Source organism: Heterobasidion irregulare, assembly GCF_000320585.1.
Source record: "Heterobasidion irregulare TC 32-1 unplaced genomic scaffold scaffold_09, whole genome shotgun sequence".
Taxonomy (NCBI): domain Eukaryota; kingdom Fungi; phylum Basidiomycota; class Agaricomycetes; order Russulales; family Bondarzewiaceae; genus Heterobasidion; species Heterobasidion irregulare.
The window spans coordinates 1737387-1754050 of NW_009258205.1; the positions used below are offsets into that span (position 1 = coordinate 1737387).

The 16664-nt window shown below is 50.9% G+C and overlaps 8 protein-coding genes across 8 annotated transcripts; 2 read left to right on the forward strand and 6 right to left on the reverse strand.

Moving 5' to 3' along the window:
• Positions 1 to 221: 221 nt before the first annotated feature.
• Positions 222 to 1809, reverse strand: HETIRDRAFT_460444 (uncharacterized protein; the record flags this gene model as incomplete). Its single annotated transcript, XM_009552017.1, has 3 exons — positions 222 to 1083; positions 1396 to 1567; positions 1663 to 1809. The coding sequence occupies 3 exons, from the start codon at positions 1807 to 1809 to the stop codon at positions 644 to 646; spliced, it is 759 nt and encodes a 252-aa protein (XP_009550312.1). The 3' UTR covers positions 222 to 643.
• Positions 1810 to 3648: 1839 nt separating this feature from the next.
• Positions 3649 to 6110, forward strand: HETIRDRAFT_165517 (uncharacterized protein; the record flags this gene model as incomplete). The annotated part of the gene is made up of 5 exons (XM_009552018.1): positions 3649 to 4016; positions 4314 to 4339; positions 4398 to 5136; positions 5509 to 5669; positions 5719 to 6110. The coding sequence occupies 5 exons, from the start codon at positions 3649 to 3651 to the stop codon at positions 6108 to 6110; spliced, it is 1686 nt and encodes a 561-aa protein (XP_009550313.1).
• A 729-nt stretch (positions 6111 to 6839) lies between these two features.
• On the reverse strand, positions 6840 to 7289 carry HETIRDRAFT_325845 (uncharacterized protein; the record flags this gene model as incomplete). Its single annotated transcript, XM_009552019.1, has 1 exon — positions 6840 to 7289. A coding segment is annotated over one exon (450 nt), but the record flags the coding sequence as incomplete, so codon positions are not given.
• Positions 7290 to 9757: 2468 nt separating this feature from the next.
• HETIRDRAFT_223342 (uncharacterized protein) lies at positions 9758 to 10602 on the reverse strand (the record flags this gene model as incomplete). The annotated part of the gene is made up of 3 exons (XM_009552020.2): positions 9758 to 9858; positions 9907 to 10033; positions 10426 to 10602. The coding sequence occupies 3 exons, from the start codon at positions 10600 to 10602 to the stop codon at positions 9758 to 9760; spliced, it is 405 nt and encodes a 134-aa protein (XP_009550315.1).
• Positions 10603 to 11117: 515 nt separating this feature from the next.
• On the forward strand, positions 11118 to 13700 carry HETIRDRAFT_388401 (uncharacterized protein). Its single transcript, XM_009552021.1, has 4 exons — positions 11118 to 11674; positions 11893 to 11924; positions 12599 to 12647; positions 12698 to 13700. Exons 1-4 carry the CDS (start codon positions 11214 to 11216, stop codon positions 13164 to 13166), a joined length of 1011 nt encoding a protein of 336 aa, XP_009550316.1. The 5' UTR covers positions 11118 to 11213; the 3' UTR covers positions 13167 to 13700.
• HETIRDRAFT_149191 (uncharacterized protein) lies at positions 12951 to 13700 on the reverse strand. The gene has a single exon (XM_009552022.1). The coding sequence runs from the start codon at positions 13513 to 13515 to the stop codon at positions 13186 to 13188; it is 330 nt and encodes a 109-aa protein (XP_009550317.1). The 5' UTR covers positions 13516 to 13700; the 3' UTR covers positions 12951 to 13185.
• Positions 13701 to 13726: 26 nt separating this feature from the next.
• On the reverse strand, positions 13727 to 15519 carry HETIRDRAFT_436050 (uncharacterized protein; the record flags this gene model as incomplete). The annotated part of the gene is made up of 6 exons (XM_009552023.1): positions 15500 to 15519; positions 15312 to 15443; positions 14949 to 15239; positions 14626 to 14853; positions 14186 to 14541; positions 13727 to 14070 (listed from the first exon to the last, which is right to left on the reverse strand). Exons 3-6 carry the CDS (start codon positions 14978 to 14980, stop codon positions 13727 to 13729), a joined length of 960 nt encoding a protein of 319 aa, XP_009550318.1. The 5' UTR covers positions 14981 to 15239; positions 15312 to 15443; positions 15500 to 15519.
• A 524-nt stretch (positions 15520 to 16043) lies between these two features.
• HETIRDRAFT_326399 (uncharacterized protein) lies at positions 16044 to 16535 on the reverse strand (the record flags this gene model as incomplete). The annotated part of the gene is made up of 1 exon (XM_009552024.1): positions 16044 to 16535. One exon carries the CDS (start codon positions 16533 to 16535, stop codon positions 16044 to 16046), a length of 492 nt encoding a protein of 163 aa, XP_009550319.1.
• Between the last annotated feature and the right edge of the window lie 129 nt (positions 16536 to 16664).

Here is a 16664-nt window from a genome sequence, read left to right on the forward strand (position 1 = left end):
CAAGGTGTGAAGGGATGGTGGCGGTGATCTCGTGCATGGAGTTTGTTTCCAGTCTCGCTTCCTACCACGATCATCGGCCTGTGTCCGTCTGCATCAGGAGCTCATCCAGCCTCAATGAATGTCCTCGATATGCTATCAGTGCATCGAGAATATTCTACGAATGCGTTCGCCTCATGCCCAAACTCATGGATACGCTTCGATGAGTTCGCGGCAGATACCCTCCCGTATCACAAGACACTTTATTCTGAAAGCGCGATGCTCATGGAAATATTGGACTGCGTATCATCTTCCAACCTCACGATGCACATAAATACACAAGAAGATCTCAGACATCAGTATGTGAAAGGTCCTTGGTAAGTAACGGGCAGGCCCGGAGATACAGGAAGCTGATACACAAGAATAGAGGAAGGGAAGCGCAAAGACGAAGACGGATGGAATAGGAGGAATGTAAGCATGTAAACTGTTCAGATTCATCAGCGGGATCGATGGCGGGTGTGAAAAGAGGGAGAAGGAAGATGGAAAAACAAGAAGGTCCTCGACCCGTCAACACTCACCATCTCTTCCCCTCGACTTCCTCTGCGATCAGGCAATAATCACGAAGATGGCCTAGGACGGAGGGGGCAGCCCTTTTTATAATGCCTGTTCATGCCATCTCGGCGAGTGAACTCCTTCCTGACACACAGATGCAGGGGCCTTGATACTCGTCATGACCCTCTGTCGTCTCCTGGTGTTGCAACATCTCCCAATATCGGGCGTATATCTGGCCTTCCACACGGCAGACCCATGGTCCATCCTCAGGCGGCATCGTCCTCTTCTTCTTTGCCACGGCCTTACCGAGTATCTGAGCCTTCGCATTCACCTGAGATGTGCCGTTGGCCCCTCCTGCAGTCTTCCTCTTCAACATCCTCACCTTACTCTTCGGCGCCTGAGCAGTTGTCGACAAAGCTGGCACTGGCGGCATCCGCAAAGTACTAGGTCCTGCGACCGACGCTAGTACACCTTCAGCGAATGGCTGTGCGGCGGTGGAACGTTCCACGCTGTCCCCATTGTTGAATTTGCTGGTGTTGGAATGTATGGCCTCGACTTCGAACTGTCGCCAGGGTATATGTTCTACTCCCTGCGTAGTCTGTGGCTGGGCCACACTGCCCCGACTGTATGATCTCGTGGTCCTCTCAGACCACTGAATGTCCAACAGACAGCCATGCAAGGTTTGATATCAACATTGTGCCTCACTTCACAAAATCATTGAACTGACCACAAATTCCGGAGCGACATCATATCGCGGCAGTGATGTCATCGGGTACATCGGTGGCGCATTGTAGCATACGGAAAGGAAGAGGTATACCGGAGTAAGCTAGTCGAACATCATAGCATCATAACACATATCACACGTACCGTGATGCGCCGCGGTCTCATATGGCGCATACGGGTCGGCGCCGTAGATGGGGGTGGTGGCGACACCCGCATGTTGAGGATGCCCATACCGCCGGGCCTCATATCCTATAATGGCTAGCGGGGCGCCGCTCCACGCTGACTCCCCATGTTGCACGGAGGGGGCATATGGGTTCTAAAAGACACGAGCGTCGTGAGTGATATGGAATTGACTATGATAACGCTACCGACAGGATAGTCTGCGGCCAATGTCAGAGGTATCGCACTTACCATGTCATGGGCCACTGGCTGGGGATGCCCGCACGCATAGTCCCTCGACTGGAGACCATATGTGCCGGGGTGTGTTGCCCACTGGTCAGAGTGTGGCGGGTAGGGCTCGTAGTGCCCCGTTCGGCTTTGATATCCGTGGTAGGACATGGCGGTCATGGAGTGGGCAGAGTGAGTAGACTTCGGATGATGAGTAGCAGTTGTGTGGATTTCGGGTGGTGGTTGGTTCGAAAAGCTAGGTACTATCCCGTCGTACTTAAGTATGCGCGCTTGTCTGACCCATGTGCCTGGCGCAGGATGACTATCCCGCTTAAGAGTTTTTCAGGGTTGACGGGTCGGCTCTGGGACACGTTATGATGTCAACCCACGATGCTTCTCCTTTATTCCAAAGGAGTACTTGTGCGAGTAAACGTGGATACGGCGGGCTGAGGCATGCCTTGATTTAATTGATGTATTATCGACTGACTCCCCTTTTCCCAAGCATTGAGCAGCTTAGTCGGGTTGTTTATGATCGAAATCTCATCAAGCTAGCGCATGGATCTGGTGCCATAGCAAGATGAGCATTCTGAAACCATTCGCATCCAGGATATGCGGTTCATGAATCCGAAGGACGCATGTATCTGAGTATCAGATATCTGCACTGACTCGAGCTTTCCATAAGATGACTGATCACTGGAGTTGGGCCATGTGAGTGATCCACAGCATGTCTTGGTGCCTCCTCGTTCTGATTACTTTCGTCGCATGAGGAGAGCCCCACACCATTGTTGTATGAAAAAGACAAACGGTCATCTCGATGGATGCCTTTGTTTGTCAGGTGCAAATATGTGCGCCCACAAGGACCATGTCCGGAGACCTCCATGCTTTGGTTCTGTAGGCATTTTGCGGTCCCGCAATATCCTTATCTATGAACCGATGGCAATTCGAACTGCATTCTAATTTGTCACTGCTCGTGCTACGTACACAGACAGCCCCTATCGTCCCGCATCGTCTCCCTTGCCTTCTTCGATATCAATCCCCGTTGTCTTGTCTTTACGCTTTCAATAGAGCAGCCCTTCTCTTATTGACAGACGACAGATACAGAGATGCACTCCCATAAATTGGAGAGAAGTGAGCTTGCTCTCCAGCTGTTTTCACCAGGCCGCTGACACTGGTCGTTGTCGGGGTCCCCTAGTATGCAAGCTTTCCCTGTGGCAATAACGAACGCGACTCTTTACTCGCTCCGAAAAAACGTACTCCACGTCTTGTTCGGAAGTGACACGCCTTTCTCCCCCGGAATTTTCTGGGGATGAGTGCCACACATCTGAGGATGGGGAAGACGCTTGACCACATGTGTTCCCATATCCACGTCCGTCTTCTGAGGACCTGTGACTTTTCTCGTTGATTTTTGGGAGACTCTTTCTGCAATTTGTCAGAGTCCCAGAAAAGCGAACCGAGTTAATATCAAAATTCCCTCGGCATATGTCTTGCAGACTTTTGAAAGGCTAATGTCGCCCAATCTTATGTAGAGAGCCGTAAAGCCGAGGCATTTCAAAGCAGCGGCGCATCGGAGACCGAAAGTGCTGTGGGTGTGCCGCCCGGCTAACTGACAGCACGTCCGATGCCTCGAATCATTCAACATTGACGAAGATACAACTCATCAAATCTACGATCGAAAAAGCTCGTTTTTTTGTGACATTCAGAGCATGCTGCATAAGCGAGTCTCCCCCCCCCCCCCCCCCCCCCCCCCCAAACCTCACGCAACGTACTCAAAATCTCTGCTGCGTGGGCTCAACGTTAATCACATCTCAAGACAGCTCAGGACTCGTCGCCACGATGAGAGCTATCTTCTTGCAAGCACCGCAAGCTAGAATATCTTCCCAATTTCTCCCCCGACGATCCGACAAGAATTGACTCCACGAACATCAGTGTCTCAATCGAGACTGCCTGATTTTCATCTGGCCCGCCGGTCCCAACCCCTTCATTTACCTTGTAGTTTTCGCACCTGCTCAAATGCTTTCCATTCGACCATTCTCCCTCGACCACCACCATCAAGATGTCGCTCAACACTTCCAGCACCAACCCTGTCTAACAGAGCATGTTCTACTTCTGGCTCCGCATCATATTTCTTGGTCTCGCTGGTCTACCGCTCGTGTCATTCGTCGTCTTCGTGTGGCCGCAGATCGTTTAATTCGTCGTACTTTCTCGCAAGCGCATAGTGAAACGGTCTCAGCCTTGTCCGCTCCTTCCTTCGCACTCCAATCAAGTACCACCCACGCTCTTTGCTGCGACCTCCGTAGTCCTTTCATCATGTGTTATGCGACTCGGCGCGGGATCTTCACATACGATGAGGAGGACTCTCGAGTTGTTTCTGCATCATGGTATGCTCTTTTGTATCCTCGCGCTGACAATTGCTTACTGATCGCATTCGATGCAGGACTTTGGAATCGCCAATTCTCGGCAATGCATCCATCTTGGCTCCCCGTGTACCAGACAAGACCAGACATATCTGAACCAATTGCTATCACTCCAGCTATATTCCGGGAACGAATTCCTCTCACAGTGGGACGTACGCGAGCGGTCTGTGCGTTAGTGTTATTTGTCGCTTCTCGTCGAGCAGTATTATGGTCCTACGGCGTCTTGGGCAGGTGACGCAAAGCTTTCGCATGCCTCTGAAGCGTTTGCCTTGCTTCGGTGCTGAAAAGTAAGCTCATATACTCCTCGTCGCCATACATTCTTACTCACGCTCTCATTTTCAACAGTGCGCTTATCAATGCACATCTTGTATTCAGGGACAGTGTCCAATCACAGTGTTCATTCCGCAAGAGACTCTGGCCACTGGGTTTTACCTGACGAGCATGGGTTCCTCCAGGCTTCACCATTCACATCGTTGCAAACCTCTCCGGCAATGTTTAATATCCCATCTCTCGCATCGGACACTGACATGGACGACACGTCATCGGATGAATCTTTCATGAAATCCACTACATTGACCACGCCGTCTACTCCCGGATCTCTGACAAGCATAGATGACGAGGTACTGGAGCCATGGATCACGAACCGCGTTCCCCTCTCACAGTCCTCGTTATTGCCGTGTGAGGGTAAAGGATCACCTGGCTCATTGGCTGATGTACCTGGAGAAAGAGATATCACAGAGGAAGATGATATCTGCGACGACATCATCATGGAGAGGAAGAACCTCTTCTATGCCTCAGTTTTTTTCGAACCGATGGGATCCTCACTCCCTTCCGTCGACATCTCCACCTTCTTTTTCCAGGAAGAACAGTCACCGATCTCTACTGCACCATATCAGAACGCGTCATTACCCACCATCATCGTGACTTCATCGGATCCGTTTCTCATGCTCGAGAGTGCCTCCGTCGACTCCGACTATCTATCCGCACGCGGCTCCGACTGGTACTACGGATTCGAGCTTGACACTCGTTCATATACCAGGTCATCTGGCTTCAAGCCGCTTGACATGGCCCTAAGTATCATCGGGTGCCTCTTCCGCTCAGCATTCAGCTACATCTTCGGATCTAGGACCTAGGACCGTTGTCTAAGATCCAGGACGATTATGACGACTAGGATTGCCTCTTTTCTGGATCTGCTTCTTTTATTTGCATGGACCCTTAGTTTTCTTGGACAGCTTCTGGATCTCTCGCACAACTTTGTGTCTTTTTCTTTGACAACCTCTAGGCAAGGCTTGCACAACACACAGACTCCACTGCACGACTATCAGGACTCTACTGCATGCCTACCAGGACTCTATCGCACGACTATGGGACTCCATTGCACAACACCGTGACATGATTCTATTGCACGACTATGCACGACTTCAGGACTCTATCGCACGATGCTATGACTCTTCAGCTTCAACTTGCACTATTGGATTCTTTGCACATCGTTTGATGCTCCACGCATGATCCTTCTGGCTGCCTTGCACTATTCTCTATTTGCACGATTCTCAAACTATTACTACACCCCTGTTCGATACCGCCTACCTCTTTCCTGGGCTTCCTTGGATGTCAAGAGTCTGTCAACATGATTGCTCGCCCGCTGATCGAGTTGACACGTATCTAGCGGCCTGCCCTGCTTTTCACAGTGCTATCAACCACACTATCCACCATGCTATCCGCCACGCTATCCACCATGCTATCCACCTCGCTGTCAAAATTGCTGTCCATCTTGCTATCCATCTTGCTATCCACCATGCTATCCACCTTGCTAACCACCACGCTATCGACTGGCTTTCCATACTGCTTTCAACATTGCCTTCGAGATGCTTTCACCTTGCTTTCACACTCCTATCCCTCCGCCCGTCACCTTTCTCCCTGCATTGCTCCCGTACCCCATTAACCTGCTTCTACCTTACCCCACGCTATTATTATTCCTATAGCCATCCCACACATAAGCATATCTACACCTTCTCCATATGCACACCTCGTCCAATACTATCCTTCCCTTTGCATTGATTGATTAATGGCCGTGCGGTCATTCTGGTGCCAGAGTCCACGGGTGTCCTCCCTGGATATCAAACCAAAAGTTGACTTGTGATTCGGTGCATACATTTACATCCGTTCATTCAGATTGCATCGCGAAAGGAATTATAGCACCTTGCGAGAAAACATCCTATATCAAGCGTCTGAGAACACCGCTCCTCAGACAATAGTTTTTTCCATGGAACTGTAGGTTCCGCTCGTGTGGTATATTAAAGGAGGGAATGGTTCAGATCCGTCGGGATGACGCGGAGGTGTGCTGGCCGCAGCCTCCCGCAGGAGTTTGCTGGCACGGCGGATGCCGAAAGGTGCCGAAGAATACGACTGTGCAATTATTGCAACCCCACTAGCGGCATTGCTTCACAGTTCATGCACTTCGTTTTGTCTATCCTTGGTTTCCATTCAATACTAGGTGGCAAGAACAGGGACGCATGAATTCCATAAAGCTGTAGGTAGAGCATAAACTTCGAAACTAAGCAAGACAGGCATACGATATAGAGGCGATGAGAGATCCGAGAGGATGCATGTTACAGATCGATGGAGATGGACGCAGATGGGAGGGGCGACAAAAGAAAAAGAAAATCACGATTATCGTGCATCTGCCTTCGCTGACTCTTGACTCATATCCACCCAGATCCTCCCTCTTCCATCAACACAAGCCCCCATCGTCAGGCATCCACCGCGAGGCGTTTAGCGTCTTTATCTTCAAGGAAAGAGGCTGCGGCATCTCTTCGTCTTCAAGTGTGTGTATAGACCATCACGACGACTGAACTCCTGCAGACAGATGCAGACGACAGGACCCTGGTATTCTGCATGGCCGGGTTTCGTCTTCCGGTGGCGTACTAGATCTCCGTGGTGGCGGAAGACCTTGCCATCTAACTTGCAGATATGCGGTCCCTCACCGTGTAGTTTGCCTCTCCTCCTCGTGCTTACCTCATTGCTCATCACTGCTGGAGCATCCGTTGGCAGAGCCATGACATTAGATCCTGCAATGGACACTGGTATGCCTTCAGCAAATGGATGCTCTATCGTGATATGATATCCGATGTGCCCATTGTTGTATTTATCAGTGTTCCCTTGTATGGGTCTGGCCTCTACGGGCCTCCAGGATGCGACCTGCAACTCACAGCTCGCGTTCGCCTCGGCCATACTGTCTGGATGCCGCTGCGACTAAAATTCAGTGCCTGTGCACCTTGTAAAAGAAAGAAACCGACCAGGTATACTGGGCCCGGGACATGCGAGGAGTGAGCTGTATTGGGGAAGGTCGGTGGCGGCCATGGGACCGTGTCGTATTTTGGCCACAGATCCACTTGGTAGGGTAGTGGCTCTGATTTCGGAACGCGCTCTGGAAGACGAGATTCATGTGTGGCAATGAGTTCGTTTATCCTCATAACATCATGGTGTATGAAGACTGACCGCGCAACCCAGACAGAACCATAGGCGTGTTCAAGTGGGCTTGAACTGCGCGGCTTTCAGCACTGTGCCCGGAAAGGGACGTAGCGCTTGTGCTTTGAATACTCTGCCCCGGAAACAAGCTAAGATTCTAAGGCGGAGACTACTGTGAGTAACGTTGTTTGGGCTAACTGCGACACGAGCGGACAGTCGCGTCAAGCAGTGGAAGATCTTGGACTGACGATGGCATCCAATGGCATCTGATGATGCCACTGAAAAGGGCCGCTCCCCAGCCTCTCGGAACTCTCCATGTATGTTCCTTGGAGACAATGGCCAGCGAGGGAGAGAGACAACTCGTCGTAGGAAAAGTAAGGTGTGTTCATTGCTACGTGATGAAGGAAGGTTCCGGGCTGGATGCTGGTAGGTAGATGTTAGACGTTCGGAGATGGGTGGCAGTTAGCAACTCAGCCGGAGCTGCCCCTTTGTATTTAACTACATCCGCTTATGGGCCTCCGTGCACGCGCATATCAAGCTGTACAATCTGGCCATCCGCCTGTTTTAGGCGTGCACTGTTGCTTTGTGCACCTTATGAGGTAAACGAGACAATAATGCGACGTCTCCTTGATTCTCCTGCCTCCCACCTTCCGGCTCCGTGTCCACATTGAGAAGGTGATGGCGAGGGATATGGGTGCGTGTGGTGAGATCGTGCGCTGTCATTGGTTTCGCGACTGACTGGTGTACTTTCTCACGTATCCAGCGACTCGAGGCATGATGGTTTGCAATTGTTTTCAGTCCAAGATGCCGTGTGTGGGTCCAATGATCGTATTTGATTATAAAGCCGGCAGCCATGGTTCAGATTCTTGGCAGGAACTTGCACTTCCCTCAAGGCATTTTAATCACTGGATCCAAGGGGTCTGTACAAATTCACGGCAGTCTGATGTTCCAGGTTGCAATCGAGCTCTTCTTGAATCTGTCTGCGCGCACGTTTCGCATAATCATTGTACTACTCGCCTTGCCTGTGAAGAGATTTCATACAATGCGAAGCCTGTGACGTACACTTCGAATGTGATAGTAGGTACAAGCTTATTTGTATGCTTCTATCGTTCGAGAGTTTTGTTTATCTATATTCACGGTTCTGGGCACTTCTCATGATGGATGGCGGCTGATGATGAACTGCCATTTGCCAGTGCTTGTACGTACACAAAAGACCGTCGCCTCCCTTCGTGTCCCGCTGGCTTCTTCGATATCAATCTGTGGTGTCTGTCACTGCTACTGGGTGTTTATCTCGTTCCAACATCTTCTCGAAACGCTTCATGGCAACTTGATGCATCCAATCGAGTCGCATCTCGCACGATTCCTGCGAGAGGCAAGGGTACTCGGCGCCTGAAAGCGATTGTACGAGGCAGGAGGAAATGAACTGCCGTAGATGTTCCACCGATCGCAGAACGCGCCGTTGAGATGTCTTTGCTGCGGCAAATACATCAGACGGTCCCAAAACTAGGGGAAGAAATGAGGGTCCACTATGGTTCTTGCCTCCTCTTTCCATTTGTGGAATACCGAGCTTGAAGAAGGGTGAGATGGAGGCGAGAGAAGTAAGAAGTCGCTTCGCCCCTTTATTTACCTCATTTACCTCATAATGTACACAAAGCATAGACTCGGTCGTGGGCTGCAAGGTCCGAGTTAGGTCACAACCTATCGTGCACGATAGAGTACGCACGAAACCCATCGAGGCCTTCAAGTAGTACGAAATGGTAGCACCCGTCGACAGTATACCCAGCATCCAACATCTACTACTATTTCTCATCATCGAGCATCAAAAATCTATCATTGCGTCGTCAGCCTAGCTACTGAACGTCTTCCTTCTTAAACGCACCAATGAACTACCTACACAGCTGTTCATACGGCCAATTGCATTTCCCCCCTGCCCTCGACTATGGATGGGTCCTGAGCTACACGCGGACAGTTCACAGTGGACGGATCACACTTCGTTCACCGACGCGCCTTGTGGGCGTCATCAGATGCCAATCAGTATCGTAGCAAGTAGACTGCTTGACGTGGACTTTGACTAGTGTCGCAGTCAGAGGAGGGGAGAAGACTCGGACGCGGAGGGGCAAGCTTCGCGGAGAGGGGTCGCATATCTGTAAGGTTGGGTGGCAAGGTCTTTTGTCACCACAGAGATCTGGTACGCCACTGGAAGACAAAACCAGTCCGCGTTGAACATCGAGGCCCTATCATCTGCAGGAGCTCAGTCGTCGCGATGGTCTGTACATGCACCTGAAGGCGAAGAGATGCCTTTGTCCTCTTTTTTCTTCAAGATGAAGACCCATGACGTCTAACAATGAATCCTCAATCGCAGGTGGATATAGGAGAGAGAACCTACCGGCAGACTCGCCATGGCCGATCTTCTTGTCATTCCTCTTCCTCTTCCATCTCCATCCATCTCCATCCATTTGGATGCCCACTGCCATCTCGTAGCACGGCTTGCCTATCTTGTTTGTTTTCCAGTTCTACCCTGTATTTAGGTTTGGAATATAGAAATTCCGTGTTCACATAATGTCCTCTGCACTTTTGAAGTATCTGTGGAATCTGGCGGAGTCAACGCGAACCGGTGCCATGTAGGATAACTAGTAGTGACCATCCTGGGAAACATTCGGTAGCTTTCCATTCCGGCAAACTGATAGAAACGTGGGTGGCTTCTCTTGCTGCGCAGTATCGGGGGGATCCAGGCCCCTCAGAGGAGCTGCTGAGCAGCCGCGGTATGAATCAGGCCTTACAAGTGTATGTGAATATGTGAAATCTCATCACACTCTACGCACGATCTCTGTCGCAGCTGAATTATACAGCTGTTGTGAATAGGTGAAATAAGAGTGACAGAAGCATCATGCGCTAATCCACCTACATCATGAGACATACAGAATGACAGCTGTATGTGGGTATCCTCTGGGAGCCGCAGGAGAGCTGTAGCTGTAGGGGGATGAGTCTGTCCTGCGCCAAAATGATGGGCCGGTAGGCGCGCATAGTTAAAAGAAGGCGGGCAGTGCTTTGATTCTGCAACTAACAACGGCCCATTGTCCATCTACCACACTCCGTAAAATGTCAATTCCACCCGTCCCTGATAATTTTCAAGCGTACTTCACTCAATACGGCCTTCCAATGGGGTGCCAATGGAACTCATTTCCATCCCCGGACTTGGACTGGGCCACAGTCAACCCGACCCCTCCACTGTGTTTTGGCCGTTCATTGTGGGCCACCAACGTAGTAAGTCGAAGCTATCTGTTGCCTGCTACATGATATTATCAGCTTCTGATTGAATGATGCGACTTTGCCACTCACTGTCGTAGGCTCTAACTCAGGCAGCTGATGTGGCCCAGCCAGGGAGCACAAGCTGGGATTGCAGCCGATTTAGTGCGTGCGGCACGAAATGACGATCGTTATGCTCACCACTGACATAAATTATGCATATCGTAGACGACATCCACTGGCCTATGTCGTCGCGCCCCAACCCTCAGTGGCCACTCCCGATGCCCGTTGAGAACGTCATGGTAAGTTCCGACTGCCATCCAATGCTATTTGGGGACTCACTCATTGTATCAGAGCGGGACGACCGCGAAACGAAAGGCGTCAGTAGACGATGTCGAATCAGAGGGCATCCATTGCTTGAAGCGAGCCAGGATACCACGCGAGGACATGCGTGGGGATGAGGCAGACGCAGTAGAAGAGCTCTTGCGACTAGCGTCCAAGATACGAGCGGACCTCGAGGCCCCTCCAATGAACACAAACATATTCAACTACGGGCACGATGCGGACACTTTCCACATGATGCAGCCGGCTGTCGAAATTATACCTGCATCCGTTGCAGGGCCTAGCCGTCAACCAACGATGGCAGTGCTCGACACGCTAATCACGAGTCAGGGAGAGAGAGAGGCCCAAGCGGGAAAGGCGAGCGCATGTGCAGAGGGCGAGGCTCATGGTGAGACCGCTAACGCGCAGGCCGGCGGCGAGACAGAGGAGAAGCGTGAGAAGAGGTGCAAACCACCTGGGGACGGGCCATGGGTCTGTAAGGTCCATAATTGCGAATTCAGGCGCTGGAACGAACTGGACCGACACATGAGGAGCCGCAAGCACGAAGAAAATGCAGAGGAGTTCCAGTGCGAGCGATGTCAATATTCCTATTCCCGCAAGGACTCGCTGCAGAGGCACCAGCGTACGACCTGCTATCGTCGACAGTGATGCTTTTTGATAGGGGCGAAGGAGGATGTTGACGACGAGGGAAGTGGGTTCGCCTGCAGCGACAAGGACGCACCATAGCGCAGTCCAGTTTTATGCATGCCCATGTCCTCCCATTCTGTCTTTTCTTGCTTGCCAGTCGCCCCTCTCTATCTCATCGATGCCATCGATGTACGCATTCCACGCGTCTTCCTACGTATAGTCCTGCCCCTAACATGTTTCCTTCTCTCGTACTGTGGTTCCCGTGTGCTATTCTTTCCTCGTTCTCATCGTTCCCTTGCACAATGCATGATATGGTATCAGTTGTTCGTCTCCTTGTCAGTGAACGGAGATTCTGAGCGAAGACTTTGAGTAGGTGCATCTGAGAGCAATAGCATGTGCACGATGGTCCATAGAGGCAAGTCGGGCGCGATGAGCGCAAGTATATTTGCGGGCACAAGTTGTGGCGCTGAGACGGCGCTCCTGGATTCCTTGCTTCCCACCGCGATCATCGGGCTCAGCGGCCTCCACTTCACTCAGAAACTCGAATCCTCTCCTCGATACCGCTATCGATGCATTGGAATTTGAATGTGGACATCCCATGAATCCGCTGGCACTCACATGCCCTACCTCGTGAACAGGCTTCGACGACTTCGCGGCATATAATCCTTCCATATCACGGCATGATCCCATGCTCAAGGGTATCAATACTCTCGAAAGTGCGAGTGAACCGTGCAGGCTCATCGATCAGCGCCGAGTGGTGACCACTGAGTGCTGTGTTGTTTACACCACCCAGGACCCACTTCGCCGAACCTTCTTCGAGTTGTCACGTGCACGCTGAATGCAATATTAATAGAGGCCTGCAGCGGATCCTCAGCCTTCCTCCCCAACGACTACAGCTCAAACACCTAACATGTTCGTGGATTCATTATGCTCGTACTTCAGTTTCTACTTAACGCTTCTAGGTCTGATCGAACGCCCACTCAACAGTCTACTCCTCTCCCTACCGACGTGCCTCCCGCTCAACCTGCAAAGCGTGATCAAGCTCGGCAGCGTTCTCACCAACCAACTACCACCATCCCTCCTCTGTGGAGACCTGGAAGGCCTTTGATGCTGTTCGGTTTTCTCTTCACGCGTGACTTTCTTGACTGGTACTGCACGGTCAATAAGGTTGGCCCTATCCGCACTGAACAGCAGCGGTTCACCACCGACACTGTCGCTTTCGATAAAATCCGATTTGATGCGAAACTCAGGAAGTCTGACTGTAGAACGGTATACACAGGCGAAGACGAACCCGATGATCTGGCTTTATGCTTGGTGATTGGGACTAACTATCTGGAACAAGACCGAAAGCGACCAGATGAAGCCATCATTCAGAGCGTTCAGGCTGCCATGGGTGTCAATATGGTGCCGATGTGGTACCGCATGTACTAGAGGTCAGCCACTACGACTCTTATGAAACATCCGTTACTGATACAATACCCAGCACTCTGTTTCCCCTCTCGTTGTGGTTGTTCACGGATGTCTGAGTCTGGGCCACCCAATCTCGTGGATCGCATATGTGGAACTCAGTGTATCGCGAAGTGTTTCCTTTTCTTTCATTTTCCACCATGTTTCGTGATACTGTTTCGAAGACACTCGATGATTGTTTTTGCTCATACCAGCTGTAGTCTCGTTCGTGCTGCAGAGGTGTGGAAGAGAGGAGTTGCCATCTCCTGCAGTTCAAAAGCATATCAGTAGTACTACGCCCCTTGAGATTAGACCGTGCGGGTTCATCTGTCATCCGCTATCAGTGAGCGAAGTTTCGCAGCCCAGCCCCTCACATACTCCTCCAATAAAGTCGTTGACAGTACCAGCTAAGACTGGACGGATTCGCTCACTCGTTCTTGTTCAGTATGTTCCACACAATGCCATACTGCCACATGTCGTAGGGATCATTATAGTTCAACACAAACGATGAGGAAGCGGAGCGAAATATGATGCGCATTGATGTACTAGACCGCGGCCTGGACAAAATGGCCAAGGCGGGTAAGAAACAGATGGTCAATCAGCAGCGCAAGGGGGGGGGGTAGTGAACAATGCCATGTATATCGCGCGATGAAGTGTAAATGAGGAATGCAGCGCAAGGGAGTCGGAGAAAGCAAGTGCACAGCACGTCGGAAAGTGTCTCGGATAGGAAAAGAAAGTAAGGCGGAAACCAAGTGGAAAGCACGATGCACAGCAATATCAAAAGCACGCGAGATGGCAGTTGCACAGCGAGGCGGAAAGCGTGCAGAAAGCACATAGAAAGCATAGGCGACAGCGAACAGGAAGCACGCCGGTAAGCGAAGAGGCTCGCCTGGATATATCTTAACTTATTATCGCCATGGACAAGTCGACATATTTCTTAACATCTAGCAGTTCGTGGGCGACGAGACGGTATCAGGCAAGTGTGCAGATTCAGGAAGTTGTACAAGACAGTCTGGAGCTCGTGCAATAGGCTAATTCTAGTACGATAGGAACGAGTCGTTGTGCAAGTTGAGTGCTGAGATATTCGTAGGAGGAGTCTGAAAGTTTCGTAGTTGTGCGATAGATCCGTTGTACGAAGAGTCTATGCGTTGTGCCAGTCGAGTCGAGCAATTGTGCAGCGGAGTCTGGAATTCGTGCGATGAAGCGGCCGTGCAAGAGTCTATTGTTTGTGCAAATAATTGATGAGAGTCGAGAAATCTTAGTCGTAGACAAGAAATTCCTGCGACAGTCAGTGATTTGTGTAACAGAGGCAGCTATCCGTGCAGTAGAGTCAAAGAATTTGGGCAGTGGAGTCGGAAAGCTAAGCAAGATTGAGCAGCAGCAGAAGCAATTGCGGTAGTGCTGTCCTTGTCATTCCGGATCACATATGACTATCCGAAATCACAAAAAGTCATCCAGTAATGGAGCAACGAGCGGAAGAGGTCTCCAACAGCCCGCAAAATCTGTGGCGTGACTGGGATTCAAGGTCAAATCCGTAGACACAGCCGAAGCCATGTGCGGATAGGGTATTGATGTCGACGGCGACACTCTTGAGCCTTGTAAACGGATTGGACAGAGGCGACAACGGCAGTAGGGATGGACGCGTCGCGCAGCAGCGAGGATAGCGACGTCTCTGCTTCACCCGGAGGGTGGCCCTCCTCTATGAAATGATCTCGAGATACTGAAGTCAATGATCTATTGTCCTTCGGATTTGGCGATGAGAACTACAGCAAGGGAAAATCGTCTGAGATCCACGACATCGCATCTTTTTCCTTGACACTAGATCCCTCAGCACTAGTCAGAGATCCGGGCGTTGATGGAGGTGTGAACGGGAAACGAGAGAATTCTCCAACGATTGATGATCACTGACGATGTCGTGAACGACGCGAGAGATCAATGCAATGTCAAATGATGCAGGAGAGGCCCGCAATATCACCCAAGAGGCCAGAGTGTTGTGGAACCCTTGAGTATCGACTGAGAGCTCATGACGAGCACACTCTCCTGCCAATTCGACATCATCTGGGACAGAGACAAAGGCGGATGATGACCTTCAAGCAGATTGATCTAGGGTTGAATGGGTCGAAAACGTACCAAGCCTTTTGATTTCTCCGTCTTCCTTCTCCGTCTGTCCACACCCACCATCGATTCCGCTAATCGATCTGAACAGGTTTCATGCTTATATTTCTCCTATATCACCTGTCTTCGTCTTTCTCTTGCGTTCTGCTAATCTTGTGTATCAGTTGTTTGTATCTTCTGGCCCATTGACGCCTGTTACTTACCGATGAACTGGTATCGAATTTGTTCACGATGCGGGAGTATGGAAGAGTATCATACGGAGTGCTCGGGAGTAGGCAGGAGAAGTGCACTGGCAGATGCCGAATTCTGGCAAGGCCGCGCTTTGACGTACTTTGGCGTCCCGACTTTCCATCTTCTTGCATCAACGCCTATGGTTTCAACGGTCTAGTCTGATTTTGACAGCATACGACACTCATCTGTGGATACACAAAATTCACATTTCATAGGGAATCGGACGCAACGCCCCCTTGCTCGCCCATTTGCTCCATCCCTGCTTTCCAGCCAACGTCCGCTATGACAACAGATCTATAACCAACGTAGGTAAAGGTTACACTGAAACGACAAACGAGATGGACCTATTCAGAGAGGTGGTGATAGGCATACACGATGGGCATACAAGGCTCAGATCGATGACGATGGAAGGAAATGAGAGCAAAATAAAAAGATGACTTGGCCACGGTGAGTCTGCCATCAGGTCCTCTCTCCTCCCTTTTTCTCCTCCTACGAACGAGAATGCACCGTTAGACATCATGCATCCTCATCTCGAAGAGCGCGGAGGCATCTCTTCGACTTCAAGTGCGTGTACAGACCATCCCGACGACTGAACTCCTGCCGACAGACGCAGATGATAGGGCCCTGGTATTCTGCGTGGCCGGGTTTCGTCTTCCGGTGGCGTAACAGATCTCCGCGGTGACGAAAGACCTTTCCATCCATCGTGCAGATATGCGGACCCTCACCGTGAAGCTTACCCCTCTTCGTCCGAGCCTTCTCCCCTCTTCTTCTCAAGCTCTCGTTGTCTTCCCTTACTTGAGCTTCCACGAATGGAGCAGGCAAAGCCTCTGGCAGCGAAGTATCAGGTCCTGCAACAGGCACCTGTATAGCTTCAGCAAACGGATGTGCTATCGGGAGATGGTTCCCGTTGCGCCCGTTGTTGTATGTATTCGTCGTTTGTTGCACGGGCTTGGCTTCAGCAGCTAGCCTCCAAGGCGATGTCTGCAACTCAGGTGGCGTGCTGATCATGGCCACACCTTCTGCGTCACGCTGCGACTAGAAATGAGTAATCTACGGGCAATGCTAGACAATGGAACCAACCAGATTGCCCCACATAGGCGCGGGTGCCGATTGTGATGCCTGTTGGGTATCAAATCG

Coding starts and splice junctions, on each gene's coding strand:
- HETIRDRAFT_388401 (XM_009552021.1), top strand. CDS start 11,214: ATGCGTGGGGATGAGGCAGACGCAGTAGAAGAGCTCTTGCGACTAGCG. Junction 11,925..12,598: donor ATCTCATCGATGCCATCGAT/GTACGCATTCCA, acceptor AGAGGCCTGCAG/CGGATCCTCAGCCTTCCTCC. Junction 12,648..12,697: donor ACAGCTCAAACACCTAACAT/GTTCGTGGATTC, acceptor TAACGCTTCTAG/GTCTGATCGAACGCCCACTC.
- HETIRDRAFT_149191 (XM_009552022.1), bottom strand. CDS start 13,515: ATGACAGATGAACCCGCACGGTCTAATCTCAAGGGGCGTAGTACTACT.